This window comes from Canis lupus, chromosome X (assembly GCF_011100685.1).
Source record: "Canis lupus familiaris isolate Mischka breed German Shepherd chromosome X, alternate assembly UU_Cfam_GSD_1.0, whole genome shotgun sequence".
NCBI lineage: Eukaryota > Metazoa > Chordata > Mammalia > Carnivora > Canidae > Canis > Canis lupus.
Window position 1 is genome coordinate 41,843,153 of NC_049260.1, and position 19,872 is coordinate 41,863,024.

At 40.1% G+C, this 19,872-nt stretch overlaps 1 protein-coding gene and 1 pseudogene across 3 annotated transcripts; one reads left to right on the forward strand and one right to left on the reverse strand.

The window, feature by feature from the left end:
• Positions 1 to 3,381: 3,381 nt before the first annotated feature.
• Positions 3,382 to 15,885, reverse strand: ZNF630 (zinc finger protein 630). 3 transcript variants are annotated; one of them, XM_038587336.1, is made up of 5 exons: positions 15,314 to 15,885; positions 11,588 to 11,691; positions 6,128 to 6,254; positions 5,772 to 5,867; positions 3,382 to 5,584 (listed from the first exon to the last, which is right to left on the reverse strand). In XM_038587336.1, exons 2-5 carry the CDS (start codon positions 11,600 to 11,602, stop codon positions 3,858 to 3,860), a joined length of 1,965 nt encoding a protein of 654 aa, XP_038443264.1. In that variant the 5' UTR covers positions 11,603 to 11,691; positions 15,314 to 15,885; the 3' UTR covers positions 3,382 to 3,857. The 3 variants fall into 3 exon arrangements, with proteins under 3 accessions (XP_038443264.1, XP_038443263.1, XP_038443262.1); XM_038587335.1 differs by lacking the exon at positions 11,588 to 11,691 and having other exon boundaries at positions 5,799 to 5,867; XM_038587334.1 differs by lacking the exon at positions 11,588 to 11,691 and having other exon boundaries at positions 15,314 to 15,884.
• Positions 10,042 to 10,155, forward strand: LOC119868649 (annotated as a pseudogene).
• Positions 15,886 to 19,872: the final 3,987 nt, after the last annotated feature.

Below are 19,872 nucleotides of genomic sequence, written 5' to 3' on the forward strand. Positions count from 1 at the left end.
AAATCTAAGTTGTTTTAAGCTGCAAAGTTTGTGATAATTTGTTACAACAGCAATAGGAAAATAATACACCATTCCTTTTTTACTGTATTAGTTTGGAGTTGTATACTTTTTCTACTATTTTAGTGGTTACCTTAGAAATTTCAGCATGCATTTTAACTTACTATAGTCTAAGTTTAGTCAATATATTTCCTACTAAGTTTCACATGAACATTTTGTTTCTGTCTTGTTCCTATACCCATGATTTATCATTACTGAATTTTTGTAGTTAGTGTTCATTCAAACTTACCCACATCTTTATCACTTTTTTTTGCTCATCATTCGTGTATCTCAGATCATTATTTGGCATCAGTTTCTCTTTGAGATACATCTTTTAAGATACCCATAGTGAGGGTATACTGGTGGCAAGTTCACCTAATGTTGATTTGTCTGAAAATGTCTTAATTTTCACCTTGCTCTTGAAAGATATTTTTGCTAGATATATAATTTCATATTGACAGTTCTTTCCTCTCAGCATATTGAAGATATAAATCCATTATCTTCAGGGATGCCTGGGTGGCTCAGCGGTTGAGCATCTGCCTTCAGCTCTGGGCGTGATCCCAGGTTCTGGGGATCGAGTCTGCATCAGGCTCCCTGCAAAAAGCCTGCTTTTTCCTCTGCCTGTGTCTCTGCCTCTCTCTCTCTCTCTGCATCTCTCACGAATAAATAAATAAAATCTTAAAAATAAATAAATCCACTATCTTCTGGCTTCCATTTTTGCTGCCAGGATGCTACCTGAGAGTTTCATTGTTATGATGGGTTGATGTCTTCTTCTCACTTTTGGAAAACTCTCAGCTATTATCTTTTTAAAATATTGCCACTGCATTTTATCTCTCATCTTCTATAAGATTCTGATTAAGATATACACTATCCTGCTTATTCTATCACCCTACCTCTTAATGTCTTTAGAATTTCCATGGCCTTGGCATTTGGTCCTGCCAAATGATCTTTCAGATCATTCCTCTAGTTCATGAATTCTATGTTCAGCAAAGCTTCATCTGCTCCTAAACCTGCCTATTAAGTATTTATTTTCAAATGTTATATTTGTCATTTCTAGAAATTCTGTTAGAGTCTTAAAAATCTGCTTAGTCATTTTGGATTCTCTTATTCTTTGCTTATGTGTTTCATTCTTGTTTTACAGGTTAAATTGTTTCCCCAAAAAAATTCATATGTTGAAGTCCTAACCCCCAATACCTTAAAATGTGATGTTATTTGGAATAGGTACTTTACAGAGGTAATCAAGATCAGTTCATTAAGTTGGGCCCTAATCCAGTATTACTACTGTCCTTATAAAAAAGGGAAATTGGGCACAGAAACAAACAGAAAGGGAAGACAATGTGGCATAGGGAGAAGATGTCCATCTATAACCAAGGAGAGAGGCTTGGGACTTATTTTTCCCTAATAGCCCTCAGAAGGAACCAAACTTGGCAACACCTTGACTTTGGACTTCTAGCCTCCAGAACTGTGAGACAGTAAATTTCTTTTGTTTAAGTCACCTAGTCTATGGTACTTTCTTACAGCAGGCCTAGCAAACTAATAAATCTTCTTTTGTTACTTTAAATATTTCCTTATTTTGGGGCGGCCTGGGTGGCTCAGCGGTTTAGTGTCACCTTCGGTCCAGGGCCTGACCCTGGAGACCCAGGGTTGAGTCCCACGTCGGGCTCCCTGCATGGAGCCTGCTTCTTCCTCTGCCTGTGTCTCTGCCTCTGTGTGTGTGTGTGTGTGTGTCTCATGAATAAATAAATAAAATCTTTAAAAATAAATAAATAAATAAATCCTTATTTTATAGTCTATATCTGATCATTCTAATATCTGAAATTTTATGGATTTGATTCTGTTTGTTGCTTCTTATGGATCTTACTAATATTGTCCTCTTTACTTGTGTGTTTTGTGATTATTTTTTCCACTGTTGGCTCTCATATCTTGGAATTTTATCTACGGGTTGAAAGGTGGCTTATAGTAGAGTGAATTTACATTTATTTCTTTCAGTGACCTGGGGTCACTATAACCTGGAACCATTTAATCCTTGAGGCATATTTGGAATACATTGGGGATGTAATTTCAGGCTGCATGATGGCAGGTATGCCTCTGCCTCAGGGCCTTTATACTTCCTGTTCCCTCTGTTTGGCATGCTGTCTTTCAAACATACATTCCCTCACTTCCTTTAGATCTGTGCTCAAATGGTATATTGAGGCCATCCCTGCCCACCCAGAACCCACAAGCCACTCCTTGTTCTCCTATTTTGCTTTACCTTCCTCCACAGCGTTTAAGCATTTATCAACAGAGGATATATGTAAAGTGTCCCTCTCTTTGCTATGCTCTGGAACACAAATAACACATTCAAGACAGTAGAAAAGAAAGTAGAACACATGATGAAAGATTAAGACATAAAAGCAATGGAAACAGGATGCACAACAGGCAATATGCTAGGAGGCCTACAACTAAATAGATCTGTTTTATCCACAAACAAAATTGGGTTAAACAGTAGGACTTAACCTACCAAAACACAGAATACTCTAAGATTGAACCAAAAATGGCTAAAGTAGTCCTCAGATTAATACCAGCCCAAAATACATGTATAAACAAACCAGAAAGAATGAGATTAATTGACTCACACATTTTACTAAAGAAGATAGAAAAAGAGGGATCCCTGGGTGGCGCAGCGGTTTGGCGCCTGCCTTTGGCCCAGGGCGCGATCCTGGAGACTTGGGATCAAGTCCCATGTCGGGCTCCCGGTGCATGGAGCCTGCTTCTCCCTCTGCCTGTGTCTCTGCCTCTCTCTCTCTCTCTCTCTGTGTGCCTATCATAAATAAATAAATAATTTTAAAAAAAGAAGATAGAAAAAGAGGAAAGAAAATAGAAGGACATTAATGAAACAAAAGTACAAATGAATCGATCAGAAAATTAAAAAAATATATTAGTGCAAGAACTGGTCTTTGGGTGGGAGGGCATAAAATAAATAAAACATTAGTATTAGTTTACCTAATTGAAGAAAAAGAAGTCACAAATAGCCTCTATGAAAAATGATAGTGGAGAAATAACTACATATGTAGAGAAAATTAAATGAATCATATGAAATAACTATGCTTAAAATATCACAAATATATTAAGAATTTTGAGAAAATGGATGACTTTTATGAAAATTACAGGGATTCATATATCTATATCTATATATTGACAGATATATCAACATAAATACATATGTAATCTAGAGAGGGAAAATATGATGAAAGAAATACAGAAAGATGACAATGAGATTGCCTTCAAATAATGTACCATACCCAAGTAAATTCAAGGAGAGTTCTACAAAGGACCTTCAAGGACCAAATAACACCAAAACAGTGCTAATTCTTCCAGATACATTTTATTCTGTGAGAGGAGATGGGATACTTTGAGGGTGAGCAAATGCATTCCATATTTAGAGTGTTTAAAATATTCTGAGAGCCAGATCAGATCATTCTGTGGAGGGGTAATCAGAAATATTCAGGAATGGGGTACCTGGGTGGCATAGTCAGTTAAGCATCCGACTCTTGATTTCGGCTCAGGTCATGATCTCAGACACCTGACATCTAGTTCCTCATCAGGCTCCAAGCTCAGCACAGAGACAGCTTGTCCCTCTCCTTCTGCTCCTCACCCCTGCTCAAATAAATAAATAAACAAAATCTCTAAAAAAAAAAAAACACTTAGGAACAGATCTGTCTGTTCTACAGTTAAGGAGGTGCCGCATTTTTTTCATGACCAACATATCCGTAGGATTTCTGTTCAGTGTGAGATTTTTCATGCACAGTGAGATCTGCCTTTTGGGAAGGCCCTTCTCACAATCAGTACATAGAGGAGGTTTCTCTCCTATGTGGATTCTGTTGTCTAGTGAGGTGTATATGCTGGCAGAATACCTTCCCACATTCACTGCATTTGGAGGGTTTCTCCCTCATGTGTGTTCTCTCATATGTGATCATCTGTGATTTCCGAGAAAAGGCCATCCCGTATTCAGCAGATTCAGAGGGTTTCTCCCTTGTATGAGCTCTTTGATGTACAACTAGTGGAGACTTCTCCCAGAAGACCTTTCCACACTCACTACATTCATATGGTTTCTCTCCAGCATGAGCTCTCTGATGTATAATGAGGTGTGATTTCAGGGAAAAGGCCCTTCCACATTCCATACACTCATAGGGTTTCTCCCCTGTATGAATTCTCTGATGAATAATGAGGGGCGATTTCTGGGAGAAGGTTTTGCCACAGTCCCTACACTCATAGGGTTTTTCCCCTGTATGAATTCTCTGGTGTATAACAAGAGGTGATTTCTGAGAGAAGGCTTTTCCACATTCTGTACATATATAAGGTTTCTCTCCTGTATGAAGCCTTTGATGTCCAGTAAGGTGTGACTTTTGGGAAAAGGCTTTTCCACAGTCAGTACATACATAAGGTTTCTCTCCTGTATGGATTCTTTGATGCCCTATGAGGTGAGACTGCTGGCAAAAGGTTTTTCCACATTCACTACACTTATAGGGTTTCTCTCCAGTATGTGTTCTTCGATGGATGATGAGTTGTGTTTTCCGAGGGAAGGTTTTCCCACATTCGGTACATTCATAGGGTCTCTCCCCAGTATGAGTTATCTGGTGTATAAAAAGGTGAGACTTCTCACAGAAGGCTTTTCCACATTCACTGCATTCAAAGGGCTTCTCTCTAGCATGAACTCGCTGATGTATAATGAGGTGTGACTTCTGAGAGAAGGCTTTTTGACACTCAAAACATTCATAGGGTTTCTCTCCAGTGTGGACTCTCTGATGAACGATGAAGGGTGACTTCTGGGAGAAAGTCCTCCCACACTCAGTACATTCATAAGGTTTCTCCCCAGTATGAATCCTCTGATGCACAATGAGGTGTGATTTCTCGCTGAAGGCTTTTCCACAATCTCCACACACATAGGGTTTCTCTCCAGTATGAATTCTTTGATGTATAATAAGCTGTGACTTCTTAATAAAGCCTTTCCCACACTCACTACAAACATTGGGTTTCTTACCTGCTTGACCTTTCTTATACTGAATATGGACTTGTTTATGATTGACGACTTTTTCACATTGACTATGTCCACAGGGTTTCATGCCCGTGTAAATTTTCTCAGGCACAGAACAGGAATCACTATAGCTAGGTGATGTCCCACATCCAAATATCTCAATGGGGTTCTTTCTTGCATAGCTCCTACTGCATGTCAGCGAGTCTAAATTAGATTCCAAGCTCTTTTCACATGAATCAAAATCATGGAGTTTTTTACATGAAGGATCAAGGTCTATGCAGCCACCAAAAATTTTTCCAAACGTATTACACTTGGGGCCTTTCTCCCTGGCCACTGTTTCACGGCTAATGACTGTGATCTGCTTCAAAACTCTGTCTTGGTTTCCTTGATATCTATCTATCTGACCATCAATATGCCAGACTTTTAAGAGAGAGTACAATGAATTATCCTTTGGGGATGTTTCCATTATCTCCTTTTGAAACAAAAGTTCTTCAGAAATGACCTGCTGGGAAGAGTCAAAGCTTTCCTCCCTGTCTGAAAAAAGAAAAGATAAAATCAAATAGAAACCAAAAAAGGAAACAACAAATAGAAATGCTAGGAAAGTGCTGATGTAGGATGGATGTTATAAAGAAGGCCTAATGAATTTTAAGGAAGAAAGGAGGCCAAAGATGTCAGAGATAAAGAAAATACCCTCTCAGCCATCTACCCAATTCTCAATTACCTGAGTGAATCCACCTTGACAACTCACTCTTTTTGATCCATGGGTCCTCTTCATGTTCCAACTTGAAGATTATACCTGGTTTTATACCAGAACACCCTGTTAAGGGAAAATTATAATGGTCTTGGCCTTGGCAGCTCAGAAATTCATGAAGAAAAGAAGCAGTCTCAGGGGCCTCCCAGGAAAGATGGATCCTTAACTCACAAAAATAAATTCCAGATATACCAAAAATATAAACATAAAATATAAACTATAAAAGAAAGGACCCTATTAATGGAAAATCATAAAGGTCATGGCCTTGAAAGCTCAGAAGGATGAGGAGGATTTGCTTCATTGCTACATGGAGAATTTGTCCTTACCCACAGAGACCAGGTGGCTGTAGATCTCCAGCATCACATCTCTATGTAGGGTCTTCTGAGCAGGGTCCAGGTGCTGCCACTCTTCCTGGGTGAAGTCTACAGCCACATCCTCATATGTCACTAGTTCCTATAACAGCACATTCCTATACAATCTGCTCATTCTGATCATTTTTATCACACTAATACATGTAGGATACCTAATTAGCATTTTGTGTAGCTATTAATGAGAAAAACTGTAAAATTCTGCCATTAGCAAGAATAGCTAGTGGAACAGAATGAACAGTCTAAAACTAGATGTAAATAAATGAGAAATTTAATATATAATAAAGAGGTATTTTTTAAAAGATTTCATTTTAAAAATGAAAATGTGAGAGACACAGAAAGACAGAGATGCAGGCAGAGGAAGAAGCAGGCTCCATGCAAGAAGCTCAGTGTGGGACTCGATCCTGAGACTCCAGGATCATGCCCTGAGCCAAAGGCAGACGCTCAAGCACTGAGCCACCCAGGCATCCCTAAAGCAGTATTTTAAATAAGTGTTGAGGTGCCTGGCTGGTCAGTCAATGGAGCATGTGACTCTTTTTTTAAAGAGTTTATTTATTTATTCATGAGAGACACAGAGAGAGAGGCCGAGACACAGGCAGAGGGAGAAGCAGGCTCCCCAAAGGGAGGCCAATGTGGGACTTGATCCCAGGATCCCGAGATCACGACCTGAACCAAAGGCAAACACTCAACCACTGAGCCACCCAGGTATCCCTGGAGCATGTGACTTGATCTCGGGTTTGTGAATCTGAGCCCCAAGCTGGGTATAGAGATTACTTAAAAATAAAATTTATAACTAAATAAGTCCAGAAAAGACAGATTATTCAAAACTGGGTAGCTATCAGAAAAAAAAGTAAAGTTGGACTCCTTATTTCACACTATCCAAAAAAATAAATTTGAGATATAACAAAATTTTAAACAAAAAAAAGAAGTCATAAAACAAAGACAAGAGAGTTTTTAAAAATAATTTCAAAGTGGAGAAAACTCTTCTCACTAGGCATGGTACAAATCCAGATGCTACAAAGGAAAATACCGGTAAATTTGATTACTTTATGTATTGCATAGCAAAATATAAACAAACTCAAAGGGCAAGCAACTAACTGGGGAGTATATATGTGCACAACACATAAAATGGACAAAAAGCTAATTTCTTCAATTTATAGAACTCCTAAAAAGCAAGAAGAAAAAGACCAACAACTTAACCTTTTAAAAAATAATCAGAGGAGCAACCCGGGTGGCTCAGCGGTTTAGTGCCTGCCTTCAGCCCAGGGCATGATCCTGGAGACCCAGGATGGATTCCCACATCGGGCTCCCTGCATGGAGCCTGCTTCTCCCTCTGCCTGTGTCTCTGCCTCTCTTTCTCTCTGTGTCTCTCATGAATAAATAAATAAAATCTTTAAAAAATAAATAAATCAAAAATAAGCAGAGGACATGACCATCAATTCACAGAGAAGGAAATGCAAATGGCTTTTAAACATGAAAAATGATGTTCAACTTCATTCATGTGAAGAGAGATGTAAATGAAAACAAACAAACATCATATTTTTCTTACATATTATCAAAGATTAGAGTTTAAGAAGTCATGAAGTTGGTAAAGATATCAAAAAAGGAACACACTCAAATTATGGGTATACACTGGTACAATATATTTTGAAGGCAATTTATTTGACAATATCCATCAAATTTAAATGTATATACTATCTGATCAGCAATCCATTTCTAGAAATTATTCAACACATATACTCATATATGTGAGCAAAACAGCATATGTGAAGTCATTTCACTACAGTACTGTTTATAATTGCAAAATAATGAAGGCAACCTTATGGGGGATTGGATAAATTATGCTTCAATCCCCATAAGGGAATACCATTAACAACCATAAAAAGCAACAAGGAATGATATGTAACAATCTCTAAAATACACTGTTAGGTGAAAAAAAATTCATCTATTCAGCAAGCAGTTATTGAGACCCCACTGAATATCAGGCATTATTCTAGGAACTAGGGATACAGCAAAAAAGAAATCTGGCAAAAATATCTCCCCTCAAGCATCTCATATTCTAGTGAGAGGACACAGCCAACAAGACTGAGTGACAAATAGCCAAAAAAGAAAAGTTTGTAATGTGCACTTCAAAATTCATATCACTCATATAAAAAAGCTCATAGAAAGCAATAAGCAAAAGACTGACAAAAAGGGAGATTGACAGAGAAATTTTTAAATGGCAAATATGTGGGGAAAATGCCAAATTTCATTTAATCATTAATGAAAAGCAAATGAAAATAAGATACAATGTTCAACCATAAAAATAGTAAGAATGAAAAACACCGATGCTATTTAGTAGTAAGAAAAATATTGGGAAATGGGCCTCCTTGTAAATGATTTATAGCCACATGTAGAAGCTAATTATATAATATCAAAATACAATTTGAGAAACATCCTTTAAATTTTAAACAGGCTTTGCTCTCTGATCTAGCACAGTCATGTCCAAGAATTTGGTCTACATAAATATTTGATAAGGTTGTTCCTTTATTTGTGACTTTCCTGCTTTAGAGTCCTGGCTAACCTATGTACTAGCCATGCCCCTGCTTTTTTCTCTGAAAAACAGCGATAATAATAGTATCCAGCACAAAGTAATTCCATTATAACGTATTATAATGGTGCCGGGCACAAAGTAAGCATTCAATAAACAGTAGCTGTAATTATTCTTATTCTTATTACTGTTAGACATCAAAGAAAAAAACAGAACAATAAAAGAGCCCATCAACAAGGGGCTGGTATCCTACAAACATTAAAAGAATATAGTAAAAGGATGCTAGGAACAATTTTATGACAAGAAATTTGACAATACAGATCTTAGGACAGCAGAGTATAACACGCAGGCCAAATATGGCCCAGAGAGCTAAGAATGGTATTTACACTTTTACATGGTTGAAGAAAAAAGCCAAAGGAGAATATTTTGTGGCATGTGAAAATTATATTCAAATTTTGTTGGATTACAGCCATGCTCATTGGTTTGCATATTGTCTACAGCTGCTTTCAACCTACAAAAACAGAGCTGAGTAGTTGCAATAGAGACCATATGGCCTACATGCCTAAAATATTTCTATCTGGCCTTCTGCAGAAAAAGTTTGCTGACCCCTGACTTAGACAAACTGGACAAATTACTTGAAAATCACAACTTAACAAAAGCAATATACAAAGAAACCGAAAATCTTAATGGTACTAAATATTTTCAGTAAGTCAAATTCATATTTAAAAACCTACTCACAAAGAAAACTCCACACCCTGATGACTTCACTGGAGAACTCTTCCAAATATTCAAGACAGAAATAATACTAATCTTACCCAAACTCTTTCAGAGAATACTCCCCAACTTGTTTTTTTTTTTTTTTTAGAATTTTTTTTTTATTTTTATTTACTTATGATAGTCACACACAGAGAGAGAGAGAGGCAGAGACACAGGCAGAGAGAGAAGCAGGCTCCATGCACTGGGAGCCTGACGCGGGATTCGATCCCGGGTCTCCAGGATCGCGCCCTGGGCCAAAGGCAGGTGCCAAACCGCTGCGCCACCCAGGGATCCCCAGCTTGTTAAATAAAGTCAACATAACTGTGATTCCAAAACATAAACAAGAATACAAGAAAAAGTACAGACCAATATGTCTCATGGAACATGGTAGTAAAAATCCTCAACAAAATATTAATAGAAGACTGGCTTAGGGGGATCCCCGGGTGGCTCAGCGGTTTAGCGCCTGCCTTCAGCCCAGGGCGTGATCCTGGAATCCGGGGATCGAGTCCCACATCGGGCTCCCTGCAGGGAGCCTGCTTCTCCCTCTGCCTGTGTCTCTGCCTCTCTCTCTCTCTCTCTCTCTCTCTCTCATAAATGAATAAATAAAATCTTAAAAAAAAAAAGACTGGCTTAGGTGAACCCACTGGGGCTGGCTGGGGAAAAGGAGGAGGCTTGCTCCAGAAGGAACTGTCTGAGGGATCATAGGGATTTCTAAATATGGGAAAGGGGAATAAATCACTTGTTGAAGTCAATTGTACATATATTTTTGTAGGTCTAAAGAAAGAACAAAGCCTATATAACAGGAATCCAGTTCTTCAGGGATACCAAAAGGAAATTTTCAAGTCATTTTTTGTGCAATCTAGATGTGGAAATTAGCATACAATTGTTTGAACCTTGCTGAATAACAGTTCAACCTTCAAAAAAAAGACTGGCTTGATGATAATGATGAGGAGGAGATGACAGAAATGGGTGAAGATTAACCATAGATATAACAAGATTGGCCACCAGTTAATAATATTTGCAACTGGGTGATAAGCACAAAGACGTTCACAAAAATCTACGTTTGTGTATGTTCAAAATTGAAATTTCCCATAATAAAATGTAAAAACTATATGTATTGGAATTTTTTTGAAGATTTTTATTTATTTGACACAGAGAGAGAGAGAGAGAGAGCAGGAGGATCAACAGGCAGAGGGAGAAAAAGAAGCAGACTCCCTGCTGAGCAGGGAGCCCAATGTGAGGCTAGATCCCAGGACCCTGGGATCATGACCTAGGTCAAAGGCAGACACTTAACCTACTGAGCCACCCAGGTGCCTGGAAATGTTTTAGCAATACATTCTTTTTAAGTTACAGAATATATAGTGTGTATGGTAAAGAAAAATACATGAAAATAATAAAATCACTAGCACACATTTATACATATATATCTATATACACAGAGGTTATATGTATCTGGAAAGAGCATCCCCAAACTACATAATACTAGTTATGCCAGAGGAGAGGGCAGAAGTTAGATTACAGAGATATTTCCCTTACTTTTTAAGTTTTACTTTGCAATATTATTTACATTCTTTGCACCATGTATAAATTACCCTTGCAAAGAGGGGATAAAAAGACATAAAATGGAAGAGCAAAGAAGGAAACTGGCCTTGCGTTGGAGCATGATCCCACAAACTATGAGATGATAACAAAGGGGCCATGGAAAACCAGGAAACCACCTACCCTCTAAGCCTCTGCCAGAAAATTTTAACTAAAAATAGCCTCTTTGAAACAACTACCGATAATACCACACTGGCCTTTAGGAAAACTCAACAATCAAATTTCTTAAGCTAAAGTCCCAGAAATCTTGACCTGCTGAAGAGCTAGACTGATAAAGTGATTTCTCTTGATGAAGAATGCAAACCATCTGATATATCCCTTTTGCCATTTTCACTGTGGCTGCCAGGAAGCTCAAAGGTAAAATGTTTAGCTCAGTTTATATGAAGCAAGGCCAGATAATCTATGTATCTTAACAGCAACTTTACCTGCATCTTGATCTTCTATTCTGTCTAGATTTCTCTAATTCTTATTGCCAATGTATTGCCCTTTCTCATTTTACTATGGGAAAACCAAGTGGGAAACAAACAACTTACCTGGGACTCAGTCATTTTCTGTTTGTCTTTGGAAAGCAATTGGGGGTGCAGTGGGGTACAGAAGAGTCTTCAGAGACCAAGCTGGGTTAACTACTCTTCAATGGCTGAATGTAGAATGTGTTGCTTGTTAATTTATTGCTAACTTGTGTTTATCATCTGACCAGCAATTCCATTTCTAGAACTTTATTCTAAGGTAATAATCATGGATTGTGCAGAGATTTAACTGAAGGAACTTTCATCACAGCTTTGTCTTTAACACCGTAATTCTGAAAATATTCTCAAAATGCCCAATCGCTGAGGACTGAGAAAATAATTTATGGAACCTCCAAGAGATAGAAAGGCAGGTGACCATTTAAAGTAACACCAAAGACAATTAAGAGGCTCAAAAGATACAACAACCAACTGTAAAGTATGGACCTTGTCTAGATCTTAATTTGAACAGATATAAAAATCTTTGAGATAATCATTAAAGTTCGAACCCTGACTAGATATTTGATATTAAGAAATGTAACCAAAGGGATCCCTAGGTGGCGCAGCGGTTTAGCGCCTGTCTTTGGCCCAGGGCGCGATCCTGGAGACCCAGGATCGAATCCCACATCGGGCTCCCGGTGCATGGAGCCTGCTCCTCCCTCTGCCTGTGTCTCTGCCTCTCTCTCTCTCTCTCTCTGTGTGTGTGACTATCATAAATAAATAAAAATTTTTAAAAAAAAGAAACTATTATAAAAAAAAAAAAGAAAAGAAATGTAACCAAAAAAAAAAGGAAATTTAACCAGTGATGATCTGACGTTACTATTGTTAAATATTTTACCTCAAATAATAATATTGACATTTAAGACCTTATCTTTTACAAATACATGATGAAGTCTTTTTTTAAGATTTTATTTTTTCATGAGAGACACAGAGAGAGTGGCAGAGAGAGAGGCAGAGAGAGAAGCAGGCTCCCCGAGAGGAGCCTGATGTAGACCTCAATCCCGGGCCCTAGGGATCACAACCTAAGCCAAAGGCAGACGCTCAACCACTGAGCCACCCAGGCACCTGCATCATGATACATCTGGGATTTCTTTCAAAATAATAAGGACTACATATGTAAAGATTCATTCAACTATACACTTAATATTTGTGCATTTTATGTTATCAGTAACAAAGAAAAAACAATCTGGGAGGGAGAAATAAATGGGTGATCTAAATTAGGAATTGGAAAACTTTCTCTGTATAGAGACAGATAGTAAATATTTCAGATTTGTGAAGCCTACAGTCTCTGTTGCAACCACTCAGAGATTGAAAGCAGCCACAGACAATACGTAAGCCAATTCTGTTTATTGGCTGTGTTCTAATAAAACTTCATTTATGGAACACGTGGGTGGCTCAGTTGGTTAAGCCTCTGACTCTCGGTTTCAACTCAGGTCATGATCTACAGGTGGTGAGATCAAGCCCTGCATGGGGCTCTGCACTGAGCGTGAAGCCTGCTTGAGATTTTCTCTCTCTCCCTCTGCCCCTCCACTCCCACTGCTCTCTCTCTCTGTAAAAAAAGAAATTTTAATACTACTGTTTAAAAACTTCATTTAGTAACACTATAATTTGAATTTTAATCATTTTCATGTCACAAAATATTCTTCTTCTGATTTTTTCCAAACATTAAAAAATGTGAAAACCATTTGTAGCATACGGCTGTATAAAAACAGCACGAGGCCAGATATGGCCCACTGCCTAGTTTTCCATCCCCTGGTCTAGATGAAACAACAGTGGCCATCGGGTGATGATTGATAAGACTGGGTGATGGACATAATGGGAGTTTATTATATAAGTCCCTCTATTTTGCTGAATGTTTGAAAATTTCCATAGAAATAAGCTTAGTAGGGATCCCTGGGTGGCGCAGCGGTTTGGCGCCTGCCTTTGGCCCAGGGCGCGATCCTGGAGACCCGGGATCGAATCCCACATCGGGCTCCCGGTGCATGGAGCCTGCTTCTCCCTCTGCCTGTGTCTCTGTGCCTCTCTCTCTCTCTGTGACTATCATAAATAAATAAAAATTAAAAAAAAAATAAGAAATAAGCTTAGTAGTATTATGGAAATAAAGTTAATAGCATGGAAACATAGCTACAAAATGAAGAAGAGGCAGATCACAAGATCACACTCCCAATTATTTAATAATATCTGTTCCCCAAGACATCACAATGGTTTGTGGCCCTCCAGATATCAACCCTACCTGACAAAATCTTATTCCTTGGCATTTAATTTCCTTTATTCTATTTTCTTGGCTATTACATGAATAGAACTGACCTTGAGTTCATGGAAGATCCATGAAATATATCCAAGATCAGTGCTACAAAACCAAGGTGAATAAATAATAATCAGGTATTAACTCACTTAACATCCCAAGCCTCAAAGGATAGACTCTGCTATTATTCTCATTTCACAGTGAGGAAACTGAAGCCTAAAGAGGTTGAGTGACTTCTCTATGATCACACAGCCAGTGACCAGGGGGTGGGGTGGTGGGAAAACAAAAAGCAGAGAACTCCTCCCTAGATGTCATGGCATCAAAGTTTTCAGAGATGCAACTCTGTTTATTTCTGAATGCCCTAAAAAACTAATTCTCATCCTAAATTACAAAGGACATTGTCTGATTTTTAACTTGAGAATAACGAAACTAAATTTACATCGTGCTTTACAGTTCAAAGTTAACTTGAAACCTTAATATTAGGATGCCTGGGTGGCTCAGTGGTTGAGCGTCTGCCTTTGGCTCAGGCATGATTCCCAGGTCCTGGGATGGAGTCCCGAGTCGGGCTCCCTGCATGGAGCCTGCTTCTCCCTCTGCCTGTGTCTCTGCCTTTCTCCCTGTGTGTGTCTCTCATGAATACATAAAGAAAATCTTTTAAATAAATAAATAAATAAATAAATAAATAAATAAATAAATAAATAAAACCTTAATATTCAAAGACACAAGGAAAAGAGAAGCCAAAAATCAAGGAAATATTTGCAAAACACGGATCATTGATAAAGGAGTAGTATCAGAATATATAAAAACAAGCCCTACAAATCAATAAGGCAAACATCCAATAGAAAAATGAGCAAGAGATGTGAACAGGTGCCTCACAAAGAAGGATCTAAGAGATCAAAACATATATGAAAAAGTAGTCATCAGGGAATTACAAATTAAAGCCTGGATGTCTGACCCCTCCATTGGAATGTTGCCACCACAAGGGCAAGGATTTTTGTTTATTCATGGATGTATTATTGATCTCAAAGAGCCACCCATCATGGACCACACAGAATCCCAACATTGACACTACATACTCCCATTCCTGTCCCCATAGACTCTCATTACTCACCCTAAAGACCACCCCATTGCCCCCCCAGACCCCCCATCATTCACCCAACAAACTCTCCATCACTCACCTTACAAACCCCTTTCACTCACTCCCTTGAAAACTTATCACTCACCCTAAGACACCATTGCTCACTGGATAGACTCTCCATCACTCAGCCCAGACTCCATTCATTCACCCCCACAAACCCCTTTCCCTCACTTACTAGAAACCCCATCATTCACCCTGCAGACCCCATTGCTCACTTCCATAAACTCATCACATATCCCACACACAGTCCTACGGACTCCCTTCCCTATCACTGCCCTCTACATCATTCAGTCCAAAGGACCCCCTCATTAGTCCTTCCACATGTCCCCATCACTGACCACACAGACCCACATCACTCAACCGGGCCCCTCACCCTGGCTCTGCTCTCAGGACCCCAAAGCTCCTTCTCAAGTCGAGCTTGGCTCCCTGCTTGCACAAATGGGCTCAACATCGCCCAAAATTCCCTTTCTCCTCCAGCCCTCCTGGTGGGTCTGGATGACGCATCAGCTTATCTTTCGCAGGCTCAGAAACAGCCTCCAAGCCGAGCTCTACCAGTAACAAAAATGGCGGCATTCAGTCTGCGCCGGGAACTCTGCCGGCCAGGAAAATGGCCAGGGCCTCGCACTGCTTCCTGAGGCTCCCATTCCAGCCAGAAGAGATTTGCGTTTTAGCGTCCGGGAAGTCCCCGTGCTATTTCCGAGGCAGGGTATTCGGAATTTGTGCTTCGAAAGCAGTGTGAGGCTCGGCTATGTAGCGACTGTTCCGGGCGGGTGAATGGGCGTTCCCGGCCATGGGCAAAGGCCGGGCCCGAGCAAAGGCGTGGCGACGGGCGGGTAGGGGAGTTCGGTGGGAACCGGGCCCAAGGGGGGCAGCGGGGAGGCAGTGGTAAGGCCCGAGGGTAGAAGCACCGCCCGGGAGACAGCTCGGCAGAAGCCACATTTCTAAACCTCTGGTGAAAGTGAAGTCTTTTGACATAACGTCTTCTCTCACTCGCACACCCCGCCTGCCTCTCACAGCTTAACGTCACCGCCGTCCAGCCTTCCTATTGTTCCTTCGATGGGGCGGAGCCCCCGACTCGTCTGTCACTCAAGGCTCCGCTTTACGGCGCTCCTGGTCTTCTATTGGCTCATTCGGACACAGAAGGCCCGCCCTTTCTTGTCACGCACAGGCCCGACTTTCTGCCCGGTCTCTTAAAGTGGGCTGATGTGGCTCTATTGCAGCCTTATTATCAAAGCTGAAAGAAGTATGAGAGGCAAAGGTTTATGGCTAAAACTTAAGGAGGCATTTGATTTTAGAAAACTTAACAGGGGATCCCTGGGTGGCGCAGCGGTTTGACGCCTGCCTTTGGCCTGGGGCACGATCCTGGAGACCCGGGATCGAATCCCACGTCGGGCTCCCGGTGCATGGAGCCTGCTTCTCCTTCTGCCTGTGTCTCTGCCTCTCTCTCTCTCTCTCTCTCTGTGACTATCATAAATAAATAAAAATTAAAAAAAAAAAAAGAAAACTTAACAGAAGACTAGATCCTGGGCGTGATCCTGGGGTCTGAGATCGAGTCCCACATCGGGCTCCTTGCAAGGGAGCCTGCTTATGTCTCTGCCTATGTCTCAGAGACACAGAGAGAGAGGCAGAGACATAGGCAGAGGGAGAAGCTGGCTCCCCGTGGAGAGCATGATGCGGGACTTGATTCCAGGACAGGGGCGGGGCATCACGGCCTGAACCAAAGGCAGACGCCCAACCACTGAGCCACCCAGGCGTCCCTAAATAAAATATATTTTTTAAATTTTATTTCTAGGTCACACCAGAAGGGCACTGACGGTAAAATAGTGGCCTAGTTATGAAGTCTTTCCAGAGAGGCTTTGAAACGGAAATGCTAACTTCTGTTTCAAACTTGAGGGAAGCATCAGTGACGGCCTAATTACAAAGGCCCTTAAGTTAATAGACATCCAGGTTGGAGGACATAGATAAGGGATTTTGATGGTGGAACAATTAACAATGGTTAGGATTTGAGGTCACACAGAGGGGCATGGATGGTGGAAGGTTAATAAGGACATGGTTTGGGTGTTGGGCAGATGGGCATCAATGGCAGAATTTTTCAAAGATGCCTTTAGTAGTTTCCCATTGCTGCTCTAACAGAGTACCAAAAAACTTACAGGTTTAAAACAACACAAGTTTATTATTTTACAGTTCTGAAGGTCAGAAGTCCAAAGTGAGTTTCCCTGGGCTGAAATCAAGGTATTAATAGAATCATACTCCCTGGGGAGGCTCTAGGGAAGAATACATTTCCTTGCATTTTCTAGCTTCTAGAGGCCAGCTGTCTTCCTTGGCTCATAACCCCTTCTTCCATCTTCAAAGCCAGAAAAGTAGCATGCTCATATCTCTCTCTGACTATGATCTTTTGCTTCCACCATCACACCTTCTTTGACTCTGACCGCGCTCTTTCCTTCTTATAAGGACCCTTGTGATTACATTGGACACATCTGATAATCTGTAATAATCTACCCATCTCAAGATTTTTAATTTAATCATATCTATGAATTACCTTTTTAAATTTTTTAAAAGATTTTATTTATTTATTCATGAGAGATGCAGAGAGAGAGGCAGAGACACAGGAGGAGAGAGAAGCAGGCTCCCTATGGGGAGCCCAATGTGGGACTCCATCCCAGGACCTCAGGATCACGACCTGAGCTGAAGGCAAACGCTCAACTACTGAGCCACCCAGGCGTTGCTACCCCCCTTTTTAAAGATCACAAAGTCCCTTTTTCATGCAAGATAACATATTCAGAGGGTCAGTAGTGGAAGACTATTGACTGAGGCATAAGGTATTAATAGGGAAAAGCTATTATTCCAGTAGATCTGGCTTGAATTCAAACCAGATGGGTATCGATTAAGGGGCCCAGGCTGTTCTCTCAGGATTTCTTCAAAGGCCTGGGTTCAAGGTCAGAACAAAGGAAATTGATGGAAATCTCAATAGGCACCTGGACCCTAGATAATGATCATAAGAGCATTGCTGGTGGAAAAGTTAACAGAAGTCTAGGTTTAAGATCTAGAACATAGACACATTGATGGTAGAATACTTAACAAAGCCCTGGGTTTAAGGTTAAAGGATCATCAATGAATAAAGATTTAATAGACAGCCAGAGTCAAGGTCAGAAAAAAAGGGGCATTGATGGTAAAATCTATATAACTACAATCTTGATTTAATATATAGATCAAGGATCCCTGGGTGGCACAGCGGTTTGGTGCCTGCCTTTGGCCCAGGGCGCGATCCTGGAGACCCGGGATCGAATCCCACGTCGGGCTCCCGGTGCATGGAGCCTGCTTCTCCCTCTGCCTGTGTCTCTGCCTCTCTCTCTCTCTCTCTCTCTCTCTCTCTCTCTCTGTGACTATCATAAATAAATAAAAATTTAAAAAATAAAAACTCAGGATATTAAAAAATATATATATATATAGATCAACAGGGGAAACTAATGTTTTTAAAAGACTTGGATTTCATTTACAGATCATATTAGGCATTGATCGAAAAAGTAAAGACTCATGTTTGGTTTTCATGACAGAGTAAATTGATGATAGAATAATGAGTTGACAGACACCTAAATTAAATGCCCCCAACAAGTGGAGCATTAATGGCAGACGCATTAATAGCAGCCTGTGCAGAGAGAAAACTGAGCAGAGAACCAGGTGCAAGGTCAGACCTGAGTGCCTATGAGAGTGGAAAAATTAACGGAGAACAAGGACCAAAGTTCATAACTGAGGGACATAGATTCATTATTATCTCATGTTCAGGCCCAGGGGGAAGGTGCTGGGCCCCAGGAGATATGTTCTCCATGATTCTATGCTCCAGTTCCCTTCTGCAGTAAATGTCTCCAAAGCCCTGATTGCAAATGTCCTTGCCTTCTGTATTCCCTGGTTTGATGTGTTGAAGGGAGGTAAGATTCACCTAAGCTCTTCATTGTTAGATTTGTTCAGTCTAGACTCAGAAATTGAGGAGTTTCACCATTTTATTTAATTTAGGGGTTTTTTTAAAAGATAAAGTTTGTCCTGTACACCAGGGCAGCCAATATATAGTTCTTATCTCTAGAGTAATTGCTACAATGGTAGGAAATAAAATGTAACAAAATTGTTTTTCTAACTAACAAATATGAATTAAGGTTGTCCTCTAAATAAAATCTGGTTAATTATGCAATATATACTTTAAGGTTTTTTGTTTTTTGTTTTTTGCAAAAAAAAGAAGTTTGTAGGTATAAGAAAAAAAAACATCCATGAAAACCTACCACATGGGAAGAGGGACGGCTGAGCAGATGGGCCCTTTCCAGTTCAGGAGTCTTGGACCTAAGTGGGAAGATGATGCTGGGAGTTCCTCAACTACCCCTTGCTGCCTCCCTGGTGGCTGATGCCACATCTTCAGAGGTGGTTTGCAGTGAATTATTTCATTCAAAGTTGGGAGGGAATGATGCACCGGTGACCTCAATGGGGTGTCAGCATTGTCAGGGTCCCCCAGGATGTGACAGCAACAGGTGATTAAAGACAATGTCACTGCCCCTATTTGTAGTTGTATTAGGTGCTGCAGCCAACACCTTTAGTCAAGAGGTAAAGAGAACAAAAGAGGAAGCCTGTGGGAGAAGGAGAGAGGCCTCTGAGAGACTATAATATAAGAGAAAGAGAATGGAGAGAAGGAGATAAAGAGAAAGAGATAAGCAGAGAAAACCAGAGACAATGCGGGCATCTAACATGGTGAATCAGGTATATAAGGTATATAAGGTACTTTTTTACAGTTTTGGGGGAAAGGATAAAATTTATATGAAATTTAAATGAGCCCTGCTACATTTGTCTACAATGTGTTGTCTGAATAAGACATTTATTGTGAGGATCACATCTGTGTATTTACTGATTTCTAGTGCAGAATTTCTGAACCTTAACAGTATTGACATTTAG

Excerpts from the sequence above, each read along its gene's own strand:
- ZNF630 (XM_038587334.1), bottom strand. The coding sequence starts at position 15,391 with ATGTTGAGCCCATTTGTGCAAGCAGGGAGCCAAGCTCGACTTGAGAAG. Across the intron at positions 6,255-15,313 it reads GTCCTGAGAGCAGAGCCAGG|GAACTAGTGACATATGAGGA; the intron begins GTGAGGGGCCCG and ends GTGCTGTTATAG. Across the intron at positions 5,585-5,771 it reads GTCAAGGTGGATTCACTCAG|ACAGGGAGGAAAGCTTTGAC; the intron begins GTAATTGAGAAT and ends TTCTTTTTTCAG.